Here is a 15,684-nt window from a genome sequence, read left to right as displayed (position 1 = left end):
AGCATTGGCCCTGGCTTTGTCCCTGGTGCTAAATATTTGTTGATTTGTTTAGCAGGAATCTGTAAACACCTCTTACCTATTTTCTTGCTGAGAACTGGTTATGTTTGTATTTGCTTGTGATTGAACCACGTGTAAGATGAAACCCATGCAGATGAGTGAGGCTAGGTATAAAGACCTGAACACCTGTTCTGAGATGAGACACCACCTATCCTATGCCTTCTGAGTCCAGCAGTCTAGGGCAGGAAGGGAAAAATGAGGTGCCACTGTTCAATGTCCTAAATACGTTTGTTTGGACTCCAGAAAGATTAGACACTGAGAACCAACTGTCACGGTCCCCTGTGTTAGCAATATCTTCTACTCTAAGGGAGATGCTGTTAGGTCTCAACTCAGGCCTGACAAGCCTGCAGGGCTACGTACTGTCACCTACAAACAGAGGATCAAATAGCTGATGGTGGGAATTCTGTACAAAAGTGATCAGAAAGAATTTCTTTTTAGTGGCTCTTGAGTCCCTACCTGTAATTTTGTAGAATGATACATAACTGTAATAGAAAATGAGAAAAGGGCTGGGACAGTCACTCAGCAGTTAGAGTGCTTAGTGCTTTTCTAGCGAAGTCCTGGCTCCCAGAGTTCAGCTCCCAGCACTGAAGTCAGGAGGCTTTACCTGCCAGTAACAGCAGTTCCAGGGGACCTGACGTCCTGTGCTGGCCTCTACGGATACCAGCGCACTCATGACAGACTCTCACACAAGCACACAGGCATATATAAGTAAAAAGTCAATCTTTTTAAAAAAGAAAACTTTAAAAAAATGAGAGGAAAAGAGAATATAACACTATTTTAGAAGCATGTCCAAGGAATTAATAGCATAAAATTAGGGAGGATATTTGATTAGATTTCTATGTTGATTTGGCAATTTCAAGAACAAAAATCTTACTGTACTTGATGGATGCCCAATAACACTTGCTGGTTAGACCTGCTCTTCAAATGTTGAAAATGTGTAGGTCATAAGGGTTGTTTTTTAATTTATTTTTTTAATTGGGATTTCTTTTTGGTTGTCTAGTACAAAAAATATAATATAAAAACAGTTATCCAGTAGTGGAATGAAATGTTAGGAGTGGGTAAAGCAACAACTAAAAAAAAGAAAGAAGGAAAGGAAGGAGGGAGGGAGGGAAGGAACATACGGAAAACATCCTCATGACCCCAGGGGCACTAGCATTCAGTCCCCTTTGCTCTGGCTACATTACCCCAACCCATCCCTTCCCTACCTTGTCTGCTTCCTTTCTCAGGCTTGTCCTGAGGCAAGACTCAGGTTAAAGGCTCTTCCACGCACCCTCCACGTCACAGAATCTGACTCAACTGTCCCTTCCCACAGTTGTTTATACTCTTTTCTGAACTTTATCAAAAATTTACCCCCATGACAATTTGGGGTTTGGCTGAGGCATCTGTTGGCTGTAATATGTTGGGCTTTTCAGATTCAGTCTCCACTTTGCTCTCTGGCCAAGGTTCTGGAGTTTTGAATGACTTGTGGTAGCAAGTGCGTCACCTGTTTCTGTTTTTATACCACACAGGTGAACTATTTGTCTCCCTTGCTTTACCCCTAGCTCGTAGATATTTTAACCACTGGCTGCAAATTGAGTGTTTAGAAACCAAAGCCTGCCAGCCACTGGAACCTATCAGATGAGCTTTGCCTGCCCTTCCAATTAATCATTACTACATAGTGCTCTCTGCTTCTTCAGTTTCCAGGTTCGTTTCCCTGGTTCTGTCTATCAAGTAATTGCTTTGTAAATAAGTAAAGTTTCTGTAGTGGTATACAACATACAGAAGGCCTGCAGTGAGTTAGCTTACAGATTTAAATTTTAGTATTTCTTCCTTCATTCCCCTGCCCCTCCCCTCTCTAACATAAGGCTGGACATCCTTGTACTGGTGCTCCAGAGGCCAAGAGAAATACGAGTTTCTAAGCCCAACTCCTGGGTTTCATTAGTTGGTTTATTTGTTTTCTCTTTTTGATCATTGCTTATAAAGATGGATGGTGAAAAACCACCAGGTAGCAGTGAAATTTTCTAATATGAAGGGCACAGAGCCATCATGGAAACACAGAAATAAATGGTTTAAAATAAAAAGATAATGCAAAGAGTATCTCCCAAAACCCCAATTAAGTGTGCTGTCTCAGTGAGGTGCAAGGCATGGAAGATGTGATACTGCAGAAATTCCAAGGCTCATGACACTGGAACTGAGCAAAGAAATGAAGTGTTAGAAAGAATAGGAAATTAAATAGGAAGTGTAGACGTTAAAGTAAATGGAAGTCACCAGGAAAATGGGACACAAACATGGAAAAATAATTATGGCAAGATCAAGAGAGTCATACTGACTTAATTAAGGTTTTATTGCTGTGAGGAGACATCACAACCAAGGCAACTCTTACACAGGAAAACATTTCATTGGGGCTGGCATACAGCATCAGAGGTTTCATCCGTTATCATCATGGTGAGAAGCATGGCAGTATCCAGGCAGACGTGGTGCTGGAGGAACTGAGAGTTTTATATCTTGATCTTCAGGCAGCAGAAGGGTGCTGTGTGCCACACTCGGTGGAACTTGAGCTTATATGACCTCAAAGCTAGCCTCCACCTTGAGACATTTCCTAAAACAAGGCCACCTCCTAATAGTGTCGCTTCCTATGACCAAGAATTCAAACACATGGTCTATGGAGGCCATTCCTTTTTTGTTAAAGATTTATTTATTTATTATATATAAGTACACTCTAGGTGTCTTCAGACATACTAGAAGAGGACATTAGATTCCATTACAGATGGTTGTGAGCTACCATGTGGTTGCTGGGATTTGAACTCAGGATCTCCAGAAAAGCAGTCAGTGCTCTTAACCGCTGAGCCATCTCTCCAGCCCAATGGGGGCCGTTCCTATTCAAACCACCATACATACTGTGAAAGCATTTGAAGTCTCAGGTGGAAGCAAATCACGATAGCTTCCTCCAAGTAAAGGACGCTTTACAACAGCGGTTCTCAGGCTTCCTATGCTGCTACCCTCTAATACAGTTGCCCATGTTGTGCTGAACCCCCCCAAACATAAAATTATTTTCATAACTACTTCATAACTGTAATTTTGCAGCCGGGCGGTGGTGGCTCACGCCTGTAATCCCAGCACTCTGGGAGGCAGAGGCAGGCGGATCTCTGAGTTCGAGGCCAGCCTGGTCTACAAGAGTGAGTTCCAGGACAGCTAGGGCTACACAGAGAAACCCTGTCTCGAAAAAAAAAAAAAACAAAATCCCCCCCCCAAAAAAACTGTAATTTTGCTACTGTTATGAATCATAACATAAATATTTGTGTTTTCTGATGGTCTTAGACAACCCCTGTGAAAGAAAGGGTCATTTGACCCCCAAAGGAGTTGCAATCTACAGATTGAGAGTCACTGCTGTACAGGTTGAAAAGGCCAAAGCAAGGCATGAAATACACAAATACCGTGGATATAATAATTCCTCAATAACTCTGAGAACTAAAAGAGAAAAACAAAGCAATGTAATAATAAATTAATTAATTAATAAATCCGGTCTTGTAGCAAGGCCTGGAAATCACAGGGTAGAGTGAGAGCATAATTATAATATTAATCAGAAACTGGGCTGGAAATCTCTGGAAACCAAGGAGCAAGGCAGGAGGTAAGAAGGCAAAGCGCCCATTTACCATAGTAGACATCATAGATGGTCTGCCTCAGACAACGCAGGAAACAGCAAGAGAAGCATTTGATTTACAAATGTGGAGGCTAAACGCCCTCAGCATAGGGGGAAAGATAGGAAAGAAACTAACTGTTACTAAGTGAGGCCTCTTGACTGTGGGAATGATGCACTGGGGGAAATTACATCATCATTAATACAAAACTCATAGAGCTAGGACCCCTGTAACCATGTGCTGTTAGTTTAACAATCGATATGGAATTAAAAGGTCACTGAGGACTCACTGAGGCTTGTGTGGGCCTCTGCAGCTGTGACACTAATGGCTCTCGCTCTCTCACAGACTCGAGGTACATTCTCCTGCCTGTCGTACTCCATCACCTCCACATCCACTTGCAAGAACAGAAGGACTTGATCATGTGTGCACGTATCCTTAGCAACGTCTTCTGTCTCATCAAGAAAAATAGCTCAGTAAGTACATGTAGGTCATAGTGTGTGGTTCTCATCAAATGACTTCTGCAAGTGAAATCTTAAATGTCTTCCAAGGAGTCACAAGAAGGAGGAACAAAGACTCACCTTTCATTTTCAGCCAGGCTGGACTTCTTGGGTTTCCACAGAAGGAATTAAGAACAAATTTAAAAATAAATAAATTAATTAAATTAAAAAAAGCCCCGCGGGATTAGTGTAACCTTGTATAACCTGGCTTCCTAAAGTTGTATTTCAAGGAAGAACTGAATACCAACTAAGAAAAATTAGAAATCTCAAAGCCTCCCACATGTGTCTTTAATCTTGATGGGATGAAACACCGTGGCAAAAATAAATTACTGCTTGCAGGGTATGGCGGGTTGGGCCTGCTCTGGGAAAGGCAACATCACATGATGGTGCTTAGAACTTGGCCGTGGCCCTTGGGTCTAGTCCTGTGGAAATTACAGAAGCAAAGGGCATCCCCCAAGAGACTAGAAGTACCTTGCACTACAGCTATTGCACAACCTCAACAGTAGTCTTTTTGCTAAGGCTTTGAGGATTTCCTGTTTTGCTTGACTCTTGACACAGTATAATTACTGTGTGTTAAGAGTACAGCACAAAGTGAGAAAAATGGCATGTTTCCATATCCATGGAACAATGTCTGGGTTTGGTGTTCTCAGCTCAGGAGTCTGAAATGAAACTTGAATAGGAAGGAAGTCCTGTTCCCTTTCTGTCAATCCGCAGCTGTTAGTGAAACTGGGGTCTTCCACCGCAGGATGCAGAGAAGTTTGAAAATGAGTGCTGAGCCTCCGGTTTCCCCAGTTCCACATTACTCTTGGTGCTGCCATCCCCATTCTTTCTGTATTTATGATCTGCTTCTGAAGAGCAGGGGTAGGAACGGTGCCAGGGGAGGTCATGGAGAGAGTGCCCTGCTGGTATGGAAACAGGTGGTGTTTTAGAGAACCTATGAGCTCCGCATCTGAAAGTGTGATGAGCTAGGCATCCACAGCTGGGGCACAGGTCACTGTTCTGCCTGCCACCCCATAATCCCAAGGCCACCAGGGACATGGAATGAGATGGCACAAGGACAAGAGGGAGAAGGCTTTTGCCTGGCTTTGAAACACCCTCTGATCGTTTGACCACAAAGAACCAAGCCATGCCTGATTAGAAGGGTTTTCCAGGTTACAGTTACCGTGAGTAACAAGCTAGCCAGGTCACCAGACAGACAAAAAACAAAGAGCTATAGTACAGATGATGATTTCTTTGTTCTCCTCTAGTTAAATTTCAGATTTGCAGTTACGGCTTAGCTCATACGGAATTTAGAGCTGAAAGCAGTTCACTGGGGAAACTTGGGAGTTTTCTCACAAGTGTTATAAAATTTATCATTAAATATATATGTGTGTATGTAATATATATGTATATGTACATATATGGGTAATATATAAACTTCTGTGAAATATATAAAATTGCACCTGCAGTTATGTTAAGAATCCATTCTTCTATGCGGCAGACTGTGCAGAGATAGTCTCTCTGGAGTCCTGAGGCGGGAATGGTATTAAGCACTTCAGGAGAGCCAACCCCTGGCTACTAACCAGGGCTCTCTGTGACCAAGGATACTCATCTAGACTGCTCTCCAGTTTCTTATGTTTACATGTAGGCTTTTGTAAAAACCCACTTCTATGGGAATAGTCATTTGCATATAAACCAGTCTTGGAAAATGATCTGTGTGACTGCCATGCTGAGAAGGCTCAATGTAAGCACATTTAGGACCTAAGGAAATCATACTGTAAGCAGAGACCACAGCCCAGAGAGGCTCCCTGCTTTGCCCAAGGCCACGAATTTCTTAGGAGTAGGGTTGGACTCAGAATTGGTGTTTTTTTATACTGTACCTTTTTTGTTTATATCTCAGCTTTATATTGCATAGACAGATGGTATGCTTTGGGGCAAGCCGTTGACTCTCTGAAGTTCTGTTTCTCTCCAAGGCCTTTCTTTTTTTTCCATTGAGGTTTACATCTCTTATTATCAAGTTCCACGAGTCTTTGATTCTAGATTTGGGAATAGACTCCCGTTGTCCTTAAAAGAAGATTTGGTGCACGCAGAGGCAGTCTCCTAAGCACACTGTTTGTTTTTGATTCTTCTCTCCTAAGGAAAAGTCTGTGCTGGAGGAAATCGACGTGATCGTGGCCAGCTTGCTGGATATCCTGCTCAGGACCATATTGGAGATCACCAGTCGGCCTCAAGCGTCCAGCTCTGCCATGAGGCTGCAGTTCCAGGACGTCACTGTAAGATCATAAGCATGTGGCATGTGGCACATGCGCAGGGCCTGGTTGTGCTTCTTAAAGCTCCATTCCCTTTGGCAATGGGTAATATGACTATGGGAAATTTGGTCCCCAGGGTAAACTGTGAGCATTGCTTAAATACAGATGGTTGTGTTGACTATACAAAAAATAAGATGGGAAGCCTGTAGGTAGAGAGAAGCTATCATAGGCAAGTCTTAATTTCAGAAAGACAACTTTCATATTCTTACTTTTCTAAATTTAAATTATTTAAATTAAATTTAAATTAATAATTATGATTTTATATCTCAGGTCAACTGGATAGCTTTTTTTTTCTTTTTTTTTATTCAATATATTTTTTATTTACATTTCAAATGATTTCCCCTTTTCTAGACCCCCACTCCCCAAAAGTCCCATCAGCCCCCTTCCCTCCCCCTGTTTCCCCACCCAACTCTTCCCACTTCCCTGTTCTGGTTTTGCCCTATACTGCTTCACTGAGTCTTTCCAGAACAAGGGGCCACTCCTCCTTGTACCTCATTTGATGTGTGGATTATGTTTTGGGTATTCCAGTTTTCTACGTTAATATCCACTTATTAGTGAGTGCATACCATGATTCATCTTTTGAGTCTGGGTTACCTCACTTAGTATGATGTTCTCCAGCTCCATCCATTTGCCTAAGAATTTCATGAATTCATTGTTTCTAATGGCTGAATAGTACTCCATTGTGTAGATATACCACATTTTTTGCATCTACTCTTCTGTTGAGGGATACCTGGGTTCTTTCCAGCTTCTGGCAATTATAAATAGGGCTGCTATGAACATAGTGGAACATGTGTGCTTATTACATGCTGGGGAATCTTCTGGATATATGCCCAGGAGTGGTATAGCAGGATCTTCTGGAAGCAAGGTGCCCAGTTTTCGGAGGAACCGCCAGACTGATTTCCAGAGTGGTTGTACCAATTTGCAACCCCACCAGCAGTGAAGGAGTGTTCCTCTTTCTCCACATCCTCGCCAACAACTGGATAGCTTTTAATCCCCCAAATTCTGTAAAGAACAAAGACTATGGGAACAGAAGCTGGAATCAGAAGACCCTGGAGTTTTCCCCTGGAATCATTAGGACCTTAACTTTTTTAGTCTTCAGCTTGGTTGTATTAAATGAGAAGGTTTACCTTGGTACATTCTAAGGGACTTTCAATTTCAACTGTCTCAGAATGCTAGCACAGCATGATTCAGGCAAAGTATTAAGAAATAATGTCAGAGGTTCCTCAGAAAACTGAATGTGACACTACCGGAGGACCCTGCTATACCACTCCTGGGCATATAACCAGAAGATTCCCTGGCATGTAATAAGGACACATGCTCCACTATGTTCATACCAGCCTTATTTATAATAGCCAGAAGCTGGAAAGAACCCAGATGTCCCTTAATGGAGGAATGGATACAGAAAATGTGGTATACACAATGGAATACTACTCAGCAATTAAAAACAATGAATTCATGAAATTTATAGGCAAATGGTTGGAACCGGAAAATATCCTAAGTGAGGTAACCCAATCACAAAAGAATATACATGGAATGCAATCACTGATAAGTGGATATTAACTAGCCCAGAAGCTCTGAATACCCAAACCACAAGTAGCATATCAAATGACTCCCATGAAGAAATAAGGAGAGGGCCCTGATCCTGGAAAGGCCTGATCCAGCACTGTAGGGGAGTACCAGGACAGAGAAAAAGGAGGGAGGTGATTGGAGTATGGGTGTGGAGAAGGCTGATGGGACATATGGGGAGGGGGGCACTGGGAAAGGGGAAAGCATTTTGGAATGTAAACAAAGAATTTAGAAAAGAAAAAAAGCTCAGTGAGAGGAGGCTGTTCAGCTCACAGAATACTCCCAACCCTGACACACACAGACACACTGGAAAAGGTGGCAACATTGCATGCTGATGAAGATGTTGAGAAATGAGATCACCCACACTGTGCACATATGGAATGTTAAATGACGTTGCCACTAGGGAAGGAAGTTTGGCAGTTTCTTAGGAAACTGACCATGTAGCTACCTTATGAGTCAGCAGCCAACTCCCTGGAATTTCTAGCCAAAAATAAAAAAATAAAAAATAAAGGAGAAATGTGTCCACATAAAACCTAAATGTAAATGATGTTTATATTAACTGTCCTAATACTACACAAACCCTGGAAATAACCCCACAGACCTTCATAGGTGAATTGTTAAACATATTGTGGTTTATCTGCACCATGGAATGATACTCAGTCATGCAAAGGAAAACAGAATGTATATAGCAACCTGCAGGAGTCATTACAAAACTCTGCTCATTTTTTTTTAAAGTTAGTCCTAAGAAGTCACATGTTCTAGAGTCTATATACATAACATCCACAAATGTCAGAGCTACATAAGAGGAGAGAGAGCAGAGTGGTGGTTGCCTGGAATTAAGGAGGTGGGAGAGATGAAGGGAGTGGATTTAGCTCCAGAGAACACCATGAAATGACTGGGGTTATGGAAACACTGCACACCTTGACCATATCAACATGCAGCGGCTGCTGCACAAAAGCTTCCTGGCTTGAGGCTCTCCATCCGCTTCTGCATTCAGTCATTGTAGCAGGCCATTCTGTAGCTTTTACAGCTCTATGTTGCCAGCTGCCCCTCCCCTCTGCCTCCTCTTTGGCTCTCAGGCAGCCAGTTGTTTTGCTGTTTCTATAGCTCAGAGTGCTGGCTAGTGCTCTGTGTCTGCTACTGTAGCTCTACTACCTGCTGTTTCTTTCTTCGTGTTCATAGTTACCCATGCTCAACTAAAAGGAGACAAGAGTAGACAAGATACGCCTTTTATTTGATGTAATATTTAACACCAGAGGAGAAAGAATGGGAAGTTGTTTTCTGGCTGACTTGTAAGATGAACTAAATAGTCTACTTATCTAGGCAGAGATGAGGTATTTGCGCCAATCGCAGCAAATATCTCAGGAAAATGAAGGCTGTGTTTGTACCTGTCATGACATTGTTTTTTGGTTGTTTTGTTTTGTTTTGTTTTGTTTTTAATTTTTTTATTCGATATAATTTATTTACATTTCAAATGATTTCCCCTTTTCTAGCCCCCCACTCCCCGAAAGTCCCGTAAGCCCCCTTCTCTTCCCCTGTCCTCCCACCCACCCCTTCCCACTTCCCCATTCTGGTTTTGCCGAATACTGCTTTACTGAGTCTTTCCAGAACCAGGGGCCACTCCTCCTTTCTTCTTGCACCTCATTTGATGTGTGGATTATGTTTTGGGTATTCCAGTTTTCTAGGTTAATATCCACTTATTAGTGAGTGCATACCATGATTCACCTTTTGAGTCTGGGTTACCTCACTTAGTATGATGTTCTCTAGCTCCATTCATTTGCCTAAGAATTTCATGAATTCATTGTTTCTAATGGCTGAATAGTACTCCATTGTGTAGATATACCACATTTTTTGCATCCACTCTTCTGTTGAGGGATACCTGGGTTCTTTCCAGCATCTGGCAATTATAAATAGGGCTGCTATGAACATAGTAGAGCATGTATCCTTATTACATGGTGGGGAATCCTCTGGGTATATGCCCAGGAGTGGTATAGCAGGATCTTCTGGAAGTGAGGTGCCCAGTTTTCGGAGGAACCGCCAGACTGATTTCCAGAGTGGTTGTACCAATTTGCAACCCCACCAGCAGTGGAGGAATGTTCCTCTTTCTCCACACCCTCTCCAACACCTGCTGTCTCCTGAATTTTTAATCTTAGCCATTCTGACTGGTGTAAGATGAAATTGATCCCTGAGGTCACTGTGCTAGGCTACAAGGAAAAGTGCTTCCCCACAACTCCTCCCCATTTTAGGTGAAAATGGCTATAATATCACCTAAAGTTCTCTGAAGCTTGTGATATCAAAATCACATTTGCACTAAAACAACAATAACCTTTTCTTTATATTTTCTATCTCATGTGTGAAGTTTATGGAATTCTTTTGTTCCTTGGCAGGATAGTGTGTTGGACCTGGAAGATAATTCTACTAGTCTGCATTAGGGTATCACTGTCACAGAATACCTAACAAACAGTTTATAGGAGGAAAGACGAGGTTGAGTTCAGGATTTCAGAGTTCTACAGGCTGTCATAATGGGAAAGGTGGCACAAGGGCGCTCGGTCCATAGCAGTGGGAGCTTGCATAGATGGCTGTCCACACTATGCTGAAATAGGAAAGAGAGAGCAGAACTGGAACCCGGGAACAGGTCAGAGGCTACAAAGACTTGCCTTTAGTAACCTGTTCTTACCAGCCAGACTCTGTTCCTAAAAGTTCCAGAGCCTCCCCAGAAGGCCAGCCATGGAACAGGTGCAGAAGCCTGGGGGTGTTCAAATCCAAGCCATGTCATAACCCATGTGAATCATTTAATTAAATGATTATTAAATATAAACACATATGAAATATCGATTATATAATTATTGAATATTTACCTTAATGTACAGGGTCAACTGTTTGACATGTCTTTGTGTCACAAGTGACTGCATGCGAAGAACCAACATGACTCTCCCGATTTCTCTGACATAACCATTAAGTTGTATTCTTGGGATTCTTGTGGAATCTGGCAGAAAGACATTTGACTGAGCCAAGCCAACTGCCTGATCTGCAAAATCTCCTTCTTGGTCATTTAGTCTCCAATTTTAATGTGATACTATAGTCTTTTCCACATACATTCAACCCAATCTCCCAAAGTGGGGCTTTTGTGTGCATTCAGTTAGCCAGTAGTTGCTTCTCCTGTTGTGCTTCCATTGCTTCATATCATTTCTCCTTTAAAAGAAGGTAAGTTCTTTGTTGAACAAATATGGTTGCATTAAAATGATAGTTTTAAGTTAAAGTGTATTAGAAAATGCAAATTATAGCAATCTTATCTCTCGTCAAGTCTAAGGATGATGTGTGCACTTTCCCTTTTTGTGTTTAAGCATTGTACTTCATAGGAGTCAGGTACATAGAGCTCAAAGACAAAGAGTAGCTATCGACTTAAAACCATTTTCTAAAGGGAGACTGAAGCCAACATTATGCATTGTATGGCTTCTTTTATCCACTGAGTGCAAAGGCTAGAGTGCTGATAAGTTGAAGGGGATACTGTAAATTCAAAGAAGGAATGTGAAATTAGAAGCGATTAAGACAGCCTAGGGTAAATTTGGGATCATAGCAACTTCATAAAGTGTTCTGTTTAAGGGCAGTGTGTATTAAGTTGTTGATGTTTTCTTATGTCTTTCCTTTAATATATGGGCTTTTTTTTTCCTTAGGGGGAATTTGTTGCCTGTCTCCTTTCCCTGTTACGACAAATGACAGATAGACACTATCAGCAGCTTCTGAATAGTTTCAATACTAAAGAGGAGCTAAGGGTAAGTGATGCTTACATGTTTTCTTCTCCGTTTACTTTCTCCTGTCCTGCATCACTGTTCTGAATGGTTCTTGGCAAGTGCTTTACCTCTTCCCATTAAGTTCTGGTTTTTCTCAGTTGTCTTAACCAATCTTCTTTTCTCTATTGGCTCTATTAATTCTTTTACTTAAACAAAGCAATTAGCTGTTATTTTGAAGAAAGGCATCTGATTTTAATCGCATCTCCTCAGAGTATGTAAACTAGAAACAAAGGTTTCCAAGGGAGGTCTTGACGGAGAGTAAGAGGTAGAACTGTGCTCATAATTAGCCTGCTGCTTGGGCTGCAGATAGAGCAAGTGGAAGAACTCTTGTCCAGCATTCAGATGGAACTGAGTTCATTCTCCCAGCACTGTAAAATGAATGATGCATGAATCAATTAACTAATTAATAAAATGTCATTTTAATGCCCTGACATAGCACATACTTCATTAGTGTCTATTTTTAACATGTATTACTATCTGGATTTTTTTAAACGTGTTTGTGTGACTTCTCAGCCTCCAGCCACTTAGGTTATAATTCCTTGATGAAAAGATGGGTCAGTGGTTCCATGGGTCCTGAGTTCAATTCCCAGCAACCACATGGCAGTTCACAACCATCTGCAATGGGATCTGATACCCTCTTCTGGTGTGTCTAAAGACAGCTACAGTGTATTCACTCACATACATAAAATAAATAAGTAAATCTTTTTAAAAATTAGTTTTTTTTAATTCGATATAATTTTTTATTTACATTTCAAATGATTTCCCCTTTTCTAGCCCCCCACTCCCCAAAAGTCCCATAAGCCCCTTTCTCTTCCCTTGTCCTCCCACCCACCCCTTCCCACTTCCCCATTCTGGTTTTGCCGAATACTGCTTCACTGAGTCTTTCCAGAACAAGTTTTTAAATGCCTTGATGTTTAAAGCTCTGGTTGGTTCATTGCTCTGAGGTCATATCCTGAGGTCTTTAAGCAATGTATGTTCACTGTGTGACAGAACATAAAGCCATGAGAAATAGCATCATAAACCATAAAGATCTGGGAGTCAATGTGAGCATTATTTTAAAAGCATGAATAGTTTTATGAAGGGAGAGATCCTACTAGGTTGCCTCATCTTGATATGAGGGTTTGTGCCTAGTCTTAGTGTATCTTGTTATGCCATGATTGGTTGATATCCCTGGGAGGCCTGCCCTTTTCTGAAGGGACACAGAAGAGGAGTGGTTCTCGTGTGGAGAGGAGATAGTGGGGGGACTTAGGGGAAGCAGGGAAACTGCAGAAGGGATCTATTGTATGAGAGTGTTTAATATGAGCACTTTTAAAAATAAAATATGAGAGTGTTAAATATGAACACTTTTAAAAAATTCAAATACAAATGACATATAAATGAGCAATTCTTCATTATGAGCCCAGTAGCTTTTGTAAAGGTTACAATGTAAAACAGCAAAGTTGAAATGCAATAAAAGAAAGAAAAGAAGGGAGAGATATGATCACATTTGTCTGATTGCACAATTGAAAACGTATTAACCAAGGTCCCAATAGTAGACAGAACCATGGAAAGACTTTGATGTTGTAATCTAAGCTACATATGTCAGCTCAATACATCCAAGAGTCATCTAGGAAGAGGGAGCCTTAGTTGAGGAAGTGGCTAGATCAGATTGACCTGTGGTCGATGGCTATGAAGCATTACTAAGTTGTTAGTTACTATAGGAGGGCCCAGCCCACAGTGAGTTGAGCTATCCCTAAGCAGATAGACCTGAGCTGTATGAAAAAGATAACTCAACTAGCCATAGGGAGGAACCCAGGAAAAAAATTTCCATTGTTGGCTTCTGCTTCCATTTCCTACCTTGAGTTCTTGCCTTTGTTAGCTTAATGATAGACTATAACATGTAAACTAAAATAAGCCCCTATAGAAAGCATACTGGGGCAGCCTGAAGTAAAGACAATTGTAGAAGCATAGTCATAATAAATTTGTAAATTTGAATTGATAGGACTTGATGGCTCATCAAAAAAAAAATGTTATCTTCAGCCCCTAAATTTTTTTAAAGGTAAAGGTGGGGACTAGGGAAATAGCTGAGTTGTTAAAGTCACCTGCAGTTCTTCCAAAGGACATGAATTCAGTTCCCAGCAGCTACATCAGACAGCTCACAACTGTCTGTAACTCCAGCTCAACGGGCTCTGATTAATTTTTTTTTTTAGTTAAAAATATGTGTGGGGTTACTCTTTCCAGGCTTTCTAACCACTAGGTGGTTGTTGGTACCATTTCACTGAACAGAGATATAGAGGGAGTAAATGTGCAGGTTTGGGAGCAAAATAAATCAGATTTTTAGCCTGAAGTTAGTCACTTAAGGGATATTGAAAAGGGATGTTTAGTAGATAGTGTCTAAAGTTCAAGAAAGAGGGAGGAACTGCAGGTATAGACTTGTGAGCCCTATAAATAATTGATAGTCCAGAAGTAACTGTGAACACTAAGGAGCACATAGAGTTAAACTGGTCTGCCTAGACTCAGAAGTATTAGCGACCAAAAACTACTGAATCATGAAAAGGGCCTCTAATGCTGGAACCAGATGCATTTCCACCGTAGCAATACAATGGGAGCCACAGTGTCAGAGATTGAAGAATGAACAAAGAAAGTAATGGGAGAGATCTTTGCAATGTTCAAAAATAAGGCAAGGGGCAACAGAAAGAAAGAGTGATATCAGAGGAGTATTTATAGATAAGGTAGACAGATGTTTAATAATTAGAACTGGTAGAAATAGACGCTAAAGACAAAATAGTGAGGTAATAGCCCACAAGATGTCCTGAGAAGTTAGCAAATGGGGAAAGAATGAGTGAAACTCACCTTTCCTATCATAAGACTGAAAAGGAGGCAACTGGAGAAAATGCAAATTAGAGGCCATTGATTTGATCCATCAAAAGCTAATTACCTGATTTTAATCTGTATATTGAACATCCAGATATCACCATTTAGTAGATCAGCTTCTCAGTGCTGTTTTATGCCAAGCTGAGGTACCCTTATAGTTTTGTCCCTCCAAACTATCTTCCAATATTTCCCAAAGGTTATAACATTGATCCGAGATCCCTTACAGAAAGCTCTCAGTATCAGATGTCAGTATAAAAATCAGAATTTTATAACTTCAGAAAGCTTATGAGGTACATAACACTATATGTTATCCTGTGGCCCTCCAGGAAGATCTGCAGCAGAATGCAACGTTTCCTCTAGAGAAATAAATAATTCAGGTGAGATTTTTTTGGTGCCAAATGGCTTATATGAATAAAACATTTTAGAACCTTTTTAGATTTTGATATCACAATAAAGACCTGAAGACCTCTAACAATAAACACTATATGTAGACTTAAATATGAAACAAGCACAATTTGTGTACGTGATTAATATTAACTCATTTACAGAAGGCAGCTTCCTGACGTACTCCATCTTCTGTGGCTGTAACAGAATATCTGAGGCTGGATAGTGGAGAAAGATGCTCCTCTCGGCTCACAGATCTAGAAGCCATACTGCTGAGTCGTAGGATATATAAATTTGAAGTTGAGAATGACAGATTATGTGCTTAGATTTCAAATGGGTCGTTTTGCGATTTTCTATGCCTGGTGTTCCTTCTATTCCATTTCTTCTTGCCAGTTCAGAGCAAGGTTTCTCTCAGCTTTTCTCAAATAGTTCTCCAAATCAAACTGAATTTCAGAAGTATGCAGTTCTCGAGTAACAACTGAGATTAATAGTGTTTTAGCTCCATTTGTGCCTGAAGAAGCTGGATGCCTGTAGGGTTATTGTTGAAGTGGCTCCCGGCTTTCTGATCAACTGCCATTTCTTCCTGGTCCGCAGGTACTTGTGTGTGAGCGGTGTGAGTCACAGTATCAGA

General features: G+C 41.0%; 1 protein-coding gene across 2 annotated transcripts in view; it reads left to right on the top strand.

Moving 5' to 3' along the window:
- Positions 1-15,684, top strand: part of Dock4 (dedicator of cytokinesis 4) — a 397,452-nt gene that overhangs the window by 297,099 nt on the left and 84,669 nt on the right. For both annotated transcript variants that reach the window (XM_052185914.1, XM_052185913.1), the window contains exons 24-26: positions 4,020-4,147; positions 6,289-6,423; positions 11,700-11,798. In XM_052185914.1, the coding sequence (XP_052041874.1) occupies positions 4,020-4,147; positions 6,289-6,423; positions 11,700-11,798 (362 nt within the window). The remainder of the gene's footprint in view (positions 1-4,019; positions 4,148-6,288; positions 6,424-11,699; positions 11,799-15,684) is intronic.

This window comes from Apodemus sylvaticus, chromosome 6 (genome assembly GCF_947179515.1).
Source record: "Apodemus sylvaticus chromosome 6, mApoSyl1.1, whole genome shotgun sequence".
Classification (NCBI taxonomy): domain Eukaryota; kingdom Metazoa; phylum Chordata; class Mammalia; order Rodentia; family Muridae; genus Apodemus; species Apodemus sylvaticus.
Note: the sequence above shows the minus strand (reverse complement) of the source record. Positions and strands in the feature narration are given on the sequence as shown.